At 54.1% G+C, this 8,305-nt stretch overlaps 1 protein-coding gene across 1 annotated transcript in view; it reads left to right on the forward strand.

Moving 5' to 3' along the window:
• CHST14 (carbohydrate (N-acetylgalactosamine 4-0) sulfotransferase 14) overlaps window positions 1-381 on the forward strand; it is a gene marked incomplete at its 5' end in the record, with an annotated part of 700 nt that extends 319 nt beyond the window's left edge. The window contains one exon of the mRNA XM_010146702.1: window positions 1-381. Within this exon, the coding sequence (XP_010145004.1) occupies window positions 1-381 (381 nt within the window).
• Window positions 382-8,305: the final 7,924 nt, after the last annotated feature.

The raw sequence follows: 8,305 nt of genomic DNA on the forward strand, positions 1-8,305 counted from the left end.
GGGAACTCCGCGGGCGATGACGTGACCTTCTCCGAGTTCCTGCGGTACCTGCTGGACGAGGAGGCGGAGAGGATGAACGAGCACTGGATGCCCATCTACAACCTGTGCCAGCCCTGCGCCGTGAGGTACGACTTCATCGGCTCCTACGAGCGCCTGAACGCGGACGCCAACTACGTCCTGGAGCGAGTCCAGTCGCCCTCCTCCGTCCGCTTCCCCGAGCGGCAGTCGTGGTACAAGCCCGTGACGGCAGAAACGCTCCACTACTACCTGTGCAACACCCAGCGCCGGCTGATAAAAGAGCTCCTGCCAAAATACATCTTGGATTTCTCCCTCTTTGCCTACCCCCTGCCCAACATAACCAGCGAATTCTGCAGGCAGTGAGTTGCGCCTTTCGGGATCTGGCGTTAAATCCTGCCTTCGCCGCAAGGACTCGCGGGTGCGGCCGGCGCGGCGAACGGCGCGTTGCTGCAGGGCCTGGGGAGCGCCCTCTCCTATGCATTATTTCCTAATTTTATATGTTTCGAACACTTTCTATAAAATATTATATATTGCCTTTGCTACTAGACTACTCTTTGTATCGTTCTGATTTTAACGTGCGCGTGGGCCGCCGCCTTGAGCGCAGTAGCTTTTGTGCCTCTATTTTGCTTTAAATTCTTTTCTTATGACACGACACGGAAAATACCTGTAAGGAAATTGAGGAATGGGTATATTTGAAGGGTTTTTTTCCCTCCTTTTTCGTGTTTTGTACTGAACAGTACGCGGCTGAATTGCAGTCACGTGTAGGCGCTAATAACAATCATAGTGGTTGGTGCTGTTAAATTAGCGCGGTTAAAACTGGTCCTGGATTAGACAGGAGGGAATTTTTTGCGGAGGAGGAGGAGGCAAGGCTTGTATAAACTGGGCCCTATTTATCCTTTTTTTTCTCCTCTCTAGACGGTGGTTAAATGAGGTTGGGGTTTTTTTTTCTATGACAGTAGTACCTCTGTTTTTTATTAGTAATTAATAATTATTATTTACTATTGAAACAAAAGTAGTGATAACATTTAAACATCAGGAAGGAATTCTTCCCGCAGAGGGTGGGAGCACTGGGACAGGTTCCCAGAGAAGCTGGGGATGCCCCATCCCTGGGATTGTCCAAGGCCAGGCTGGATGAGGCTTGGAGCACCCTGGGCTATGGAAGGTGTCCCTGCCCATGGCAGGGCGTGGCAGTGGGTGGGCTGTGAGGTCCCTTCACCCAAACCGTCCCGTGATTCCTCGAGTCACTTCTGCGCGATGTAGATTTGAAAGTACCGACCAGGTGCCCAGTGTGACGTACCAGCAGCAGCATCGAGCCACAACGGTTTGCTCTTTTCTTTCTGAACTAAAGCAATACAGATTCCCCTAAGAGCAGTCCCGGCCTGCTTCTTGGGACAGAAAGCAGCACAAACACCCCCCGGGGGTGCCAGCTCGCCGCCTGGGTGGGTGTCTGTGTGCCCACGTGTGCACAAACTGTGGTGGACAAACGTTCTCTGGCCGTGTTGGAAGCAGCGGATTTGAGGATTAGCTCTCCTTCCTTCAGAGACGCGCCCGCCTTCTTCGTAGCTACTTGTATTTAATGATGGCCGTTCAATTGTGCCAGTTTGGGAGATAATGTCATTCCTGGGGGGCTGTGTCCTCGTTTCTAATAAAGTTTTAATACGAATTAGTTGCTTGGTGCTTTTTCCTTCGCTGTTTATTTGTATTCTCGGGGAGGCCCTTCAGCCCCTCGTGCCAAGGCGCAGCGTGGAAGTATGATGAATAGGCCGTTCCTGCCTTGAATAATTTGTGCTGTAAGTGCCAGAGCAGCAGAAACAAGTGGAGAAAGACACACACCGGAGCCGAACAGCGCGGTGATTACGCGACACGGGCGGTTAGACGAAAAGCAGCAGTCAGCAGCAAAATAGGTGCCTAATTGCTGTGGAGTTGATACAAAGCAGTAGGGAGGGATAAAGGTGCTGCGGGGAGCCGGGAGTTTCCTGGGATTAATCTCTCAAAAAGGGGGAAGGAGAATTAAGGTGTTTTCTTTAGGATTTGGGAAACTGGCTGAAAGAAAGGCGTGGAGCCACATCCAGGCAAACTCAAGGTGGTGGGATAAAAAATCCTCCCTGGGGCGTGACCTGAGTAATCGAATAGATTTACTGTGCTTACAGGCTCCCGGTGAAATCCCTGTGTCCCGCTGCTGCAGCCGGTGGCCAAGCGCTGTGTGAGCCGAGTGGTTTTTAGCTTTGCTGGGCACGAGAGCAACGACCGGTGAGTCCAGCCCCAGCTGCGCCCTCGCCTCTGCAGCCCCGAAACCTGCACCCTTCCTGTCTGTCCCCAGCCGCCCCGGTGACAGCGCAGGAGTGTGGGGTGCCCGGTGCTGGAAGCGCTGGAGCTCTGTCTTGTTTCTCAGCCAAAGGCACCAGGTACCAGCTGGGGTTTTATTCTGTAAAGCAGATGCCGATGGTGGGGTGGTCTGAGTTTTAATTAAGCCTGACCCTCAGGTCCCTCTAATTAGGAATAAGCTGGTTGGACTTTATCTCTGGCTCCTTCTGTGAAGCTGAGGGAACGTTTCCTGCTTGTTTAGCGATTGGGGTTTTAATTGAGTGTTTCTCTGTAGCTTTAGAGGTTTGTGCCGCGAGCTTGTTTATCTGCTGCAGCTTCTGTTCTCTGTACTCAGCTTTTTGTCTCGTCCCCTTCATCTAATCAGTTGCACACAGGAGGATTTTGCTTTTCTTCGACTGTCTCTCACTTCTCACTGCGTATCCTCGATCGCCTTTTTGAGTGAAAGCAAAGAGCCTCCTTGCGCCCTCCGGAAAGGAGGGGTTTAATGCAGGCAAAAACCTCGTAGCTTGGGCTGGAGTGTGCCCCATGCCAGGAAAAAGCGTATGGAGTGTGGAAACTCCACCCAAAAGCTGAAGTGGGGGTGTTTTGTCATGCACCTTCTTTCTGTTACTTGATGGAGGTTATGGAGGTCTTTGATTTTCTTATCCCTTTGCTGCAAGTCAGCAAATATGAAAAATCAATTAGGATTCCATTAGCGATGCTCCCTTTTATCCATGGCCAATAAGACAGTTTCCTGAGGAAGCTTTTGGCCAAGTAGGAATTACAAAAGGTGGTCTCCCTCTGCAGCTGTATCCCTTCTTTTGCCAGGCATTTCTCCGCTGCATTTCTCTAAATCAGGAGCAAATTCCAGAGGTGACAGCAACTGCTGGAGGTGAGAGACGCCGAGCAGGAGCCAGCCCTGGAGAGCGGGGAAAGGGGGAACGGCTACGAAAGCAGGAGGAAGGGATTTCATGGCTCAGGTACCAACGAGGCGGAAAGCGTACAATTACAGATTGTTTCGGTTTAATCAACTGTTTAATGTTTCCGCTTTCAGATCTGTCCCTGTGTGGCAGCTCCTTTTTCCACCTTTCCGTGCCTGCAGTCACCCGGCAGGATAAAAGGACGCTGCAAAAATAGGCAGTAACAAAACCAAGGTGAGTGCACCAGCACGAAATGCTACTTATTTGGCTGGCTACTTTTCTAATGAACAGCCAAATTATTTGGGAGGAGGTTGACTTTGAAGTTGGGTGTCTTCTGGGAAAAGCAGTACCCCCCAGCCTAGGGAGCAGGGCAAAGCTGTCCTGGGTGCGACCTCTGGGGCAAAAATTAGGGATGAGGCCAATGGATCCCCCAGGCTGAGATGCTGGGGGGGTTATAAGGCTTCCGTGACTCCGACTGCGAATGAGCCGAGTATGAGCTGGTGTCCCCGTATCCCAGCACGGAGCTCGGGAAGACAGGCCGGCAAACCTGCACCGAGTATTTGTGGTTTCGCAGGGGTAACAGGCCCGTGCCCTGGCAGATGGGCAGAAACGCTGAGCCCCGGCCCCTCGGGGGTGGGTTTTGCCGCACCGAGCGCTCGGCAGCAGCACAGGGGTCTTGGGCATCGTTTCCCACCCAATGGCACACGAGCCTCTTCGTAGCACCTTTCACACGTCAATTTTAAGCTTGTCGAGGACTGGGATACAAAGTGGTGGAAGTTGTTGCTTCTTGCAAGAAGGGGACGGAGGGCAGGGGACCTCTGTGGCCTAGGAAGGGGCTGGGGGCTAGGAGGCATCAAGCGCATTCCCAAGCCCCCAGGGTGGTTTGGAGAGAAGCAGATCGAAGCTCCTGCTGACGCCAAGAAGCAGCTTTTCAGTGAGGAGAGGGAGGTCTCCCGCAGACCCATGCCAGCCGCCAGCGCCCCAGCGCGCGTCGTGGCTTCCAGTGTCGAAGGTGTCACTGGGTGAGGCTCTTTCACACGGCGTGAACCAAGGAGAGACGGATGAAAACAGCTGTGCCCAAGCGATGGTGTCCCCCCCCTGCCCCCTTCAGCTGTTATGGCAGCTATTTTGCATCTGAATGAGAACTTTCTCCTTTTGCAGCCCACTTCCTCCTGGGGCTTGAATTGGCGAATGGAGTTGTTAAAAAATCCCCAGTCTTGAGGCCTGACAAAAGATGGTTGCCATGGAAATCATGGAAGTTGCATCATGAGCAAAATATCTCCGGGCCCAGTGCCAGAGGGAAGGAGGAGAGGGGCACCTTGTCGGTCACGCAACTTCTGCGGGAGCCCGCGTGCCTCCACGCCGTTTTCCTCAGGTACCCTTATTCTTGGCAGTTTGTCCTTTGGCTCAAAAGAGCCCCAAATGGAGAAATCCGAAGTATCAGCAGGATGGAAAGGGCTCGTACGAACCCCATCGGCTCCGTCTCCAGCGCAGTGCCACCAAATTAAGCCGAGTTGCCCCGCGTGAAGATTTATTCCTCTGTACAGGGTTTGAATCCGTTGAGTTATTCAAAAGCGACCCTCCTCAGGTTAGTGGAAAATCCATCCACCAATACTGCTGTTCTTGGATAAATTATATGAAGGATTTGGAAAATGAGGACAGATTCATGGCTAAAACTCTTGTCTGTCATTCCTTGTCCACCCAGTGAGTTTGGCCGCAGACCAAGCCGTGAGGTGTTGACCTTGCTTACTCGTTGCATCCGTGCAGCGCCTAAAAAATGGGCTGTGAGCTCAGCAGGGGAACCCAAGCACATACCTTGTCTCTGGGAGTGACTGTGGGAGAAAATCCCACATGCTAACGTCAGTTCAAGTGCTGGGATTTATAGCAGCGGCCCCTGGACGGTCGGAAAACCGGATGATAGACTGGGGGTACAAGGGTGGCAGACGTGGGCTTCTCATTCACGGTAACGTTGACTCATATCTTTGCAGGGATTTGGACTCCAGGTAAAAGGATTCCAGATTTTGGGACTGGGTATCTGAGAGGGAGCTCCCCAGGCTGGAATTGGATAAGAAATCATAATCCTGGTTTTAAATGAGGTGTAAATTTGGGATGAGATGATGACGGCAGCTCCTAGACCGGATCTCAGGGAACTGCGGTTTGATCAGAAGAATCCGGTCATTCAGAACCAGCACGTGTGCATCAAGGCTGAATTATCCCTAAGCGTCAGGTTACAGGAGCGCGGGACAGTGGGAATGTGCTGTTGCCAAGGAGCAGAGGGAGGGGTCAGGTGGCTCTGGGACTGGCAGTGGACTTAAGGATCGTTTCCCTACCTCAGCGCCCCAACACATACTGCCTGGTGCCCCTGATCCCTCGTAACCCCCCGCATAAGGAATTGGAGGGTTTGGCTTTGCCGCAGGGAATTGCAAGGCAGCCCAAAAGCGTATCCCTGGGCATGTGGCTTTGAGGGACGTGACTCTACCTGAGACGTGATTTGGAGGGGTCATACCTTTCCACAGCCGTGTGTGGGTCAAGGATGGAGAGAGGCTCTTTTATGCCCCACAGCGTGTCTCGTGAAGGTGGAGGAGAACAGAAATCGGGGCTTGGGTGGAAAACGCGGGGCGGGCACAAAGCCACGTCCCACCTTGCTGCCAGAGGGAAGGCATCAGTGAAGTACCCTGTCAGACGCTAAAGGGAAGGAGAGGTGCTGAGGTTGGAGAAACCTCCCGGGTAGGGTCATACGGAGGAGACTGAATTCCCACGGGATGCCCGCTTCCTGCGTACCCCAAGGTAGCTGCCTTAAACTGCTTTTTTCGGCTGTTTTTCATGCCTGCAGTCCCTTGGAGCTGGCTTTGAATGGCTTGCTGACCATCAGCAATTAGCACTTGGGTGCTAATGGCCAAAGGAGGCAATTAGGAACGAGCAGGGGTGTTGAAACTTTGGCTTTCTCCCAGCTGAGCGACAGAAGCCTTTAATGGGGGGGGGGAGGGCAGATGGGCCCACGCACGACCGCTGCAGACGGCCGGCTACCGGCCACGCACAGCACGCGCCGGCTGATGGAGATGTGCCTTGCTTCCCGCTGAGTGGTGTCCTAAGAGGTTGCTCTTAATTATCTCCCTGCTCCCAGCAGGATTGAGCAATGCAGCCTCAGCCGAGATGCTTGCTGCACCGACTCCTGCTTTTAATTAACCCTGGGAAGGGACGCGGGAGAACTGGCATCGGGCAGGTCAGGCTCGGAGCTTCCCAGGGATCTGGGGCTGATCCAGCTCTTCAAATCACATGAGGATTTTTCAAATCCTTCAGCTGAGTTGAGAAGGCACAGAAGTGGCTTTTGAGCAGCCAAACTTCCACCTGGACTCCTCTGGAAAGACTCAAGGAGTTTCTGGAGGACCGGGACCTTCTTGGCTGTCTGGCAGCTGGTTCCTTCAGCAGCACCGTAGGCAGGTTGTCCTCGCCGGGGACCTGCTCCCTCAAACAGCTTTTCCGTGTGGCTTCAGGGCAGATTTTGGCCAAGAGCGTGTGTTTCAAAAAGCGCTGGTTGGAGGTGTCGTGAGATCCTCCCAGAGGGCGTTTTTTGCTCCAGGGAGGTGCGGGTGGCCGTAGCCTTCCAAGAGACGTCCCGGGGCTGGCAGGAGGCTCCCCGGGGGCTGTGTCGGTGCTGACCCTCTTTGGGGACAGTCCTTTGCACCAACTTGTGTGTTTGTGCCCTCCTGCAGCCACAGCACGGCTCACGTGGGGAGTAAGCCCTGGAGCCCTTCCGGGCTGCTCCGGCAGCTTTGGATGCTCCTGCGCACCCCGGTCCTGCGCCGTGCAGCAGTCGGAGAGACCCTGACCTGCTGGGTTTCCAGAGCCTCAGTGGGTGTTGTCAGCGGCGTTGGGAACTGAAACAGAAATCCCACCTCACCTAACAGGCAGGAGTCTCCGGCTGCCATTATATCTGACCTCCTCTCCGTGTCAAGGGATTTTCCAGGTCTGGTTTGCACTGGCCTATAAAGATCTCTGAGGTGCCTTCCTTTCCTTCTGGAAAACAACCACCTTTGGCTTTTAAACCTCACCCAAAGCCTTTTCCTTTGCAGATCCAAACCACAGGATTATAAATCGCATCTGCTGTTTGCTCTCAGCGCAGCTTTGACGCGGTTTCGAGCCAAGAAGCTCCATGAATTCGCTTTCCACCCCTGCGAAGGGCCAAGGGGAACCGCGGAAACCTTCCTGTGCTACCAGAGAGACTCCGAGTAAAGCATCGTCAGGATTTATCCGCGAGCCACAGGGCTCTTCAGCGGAGACCAGCGTGGGGACGGCACTTTCCGTGGCCCCCGGGAGCCAGGCGGCACGGCATCTTTGGTAAGTGGCAGTTGGTGATGGGGACTCGGGCAGCGAAAGAACTGGGAAACAACAGGACACTTTGGGGCTTAAATGCCTCCTTCTGCTCTCCGAAAAGCACTGGGGGTGTATTCCCTCCGCCCCATCCAACACGCAGGGGTCGGTGGCTTGGAAACACGCGCCCAGCACCCAGCCAAGTCACGTTTATTGCTGTGTCTCTGCTGGAGAGCGTCAGGTGAGGAGGAAAATACGGAGACCAGGGATGCTGAAGCCAGCAGCACAGGTGCGTGATGCCAACCCTGCGGGAGCTGCGGATCTTTAATTCTAAGGCGCCGGAATAATAGCGAGGAGTAAAGGATAAATGGCACGGCCGGGCACGGCTCGGCTTTCCTGGCAGCAGCAGAGCAGAATTGGGGCAATTCAGGCTCTTTTGCAAAACACCAGCTGAGCCGGGGAAGGGGCCAGGCGGGAAAGCTGGAAATCCGAAACTTGAAAGCATAATAAATACACTTAAACATTCGGATCCCCATGCTCCTCGCTCATCCCACCGCCTCCGTCCCCCTTCCCGGCACTCATTAAAGTCCAAACGAGCCTTAAGCTGATTAGAGCCCTGCCAGCGGTGAGCCTGACCTTTGGGGAGAATGAGGTTGTTCTGCGGGATCGCAGGGGCCAGGAGGCAGTTTTTGGGTCCCCGAGGCTTTTAACGGAGCCCGCGCCGTGCGGAGTGGCAGCCGTGGGTGGCGAGG

Source organism: Eurypyga helias, unplaced genomic scaffold (genome assembly GCF_000690775.1).
Source record: "Eurypyga helias isolate BGI_N326 unplaced genomic scaffold, ASM69077v1 scaffold11342, whole genome shotgun sequence".
Taxonomy (NCBI): domain Eukaryota; kingdom Metazoa; phylum Chordata; class Aves; order Eurypygiformes; family Eurypygidae; genus Eurypyga; species Eurypyga helias.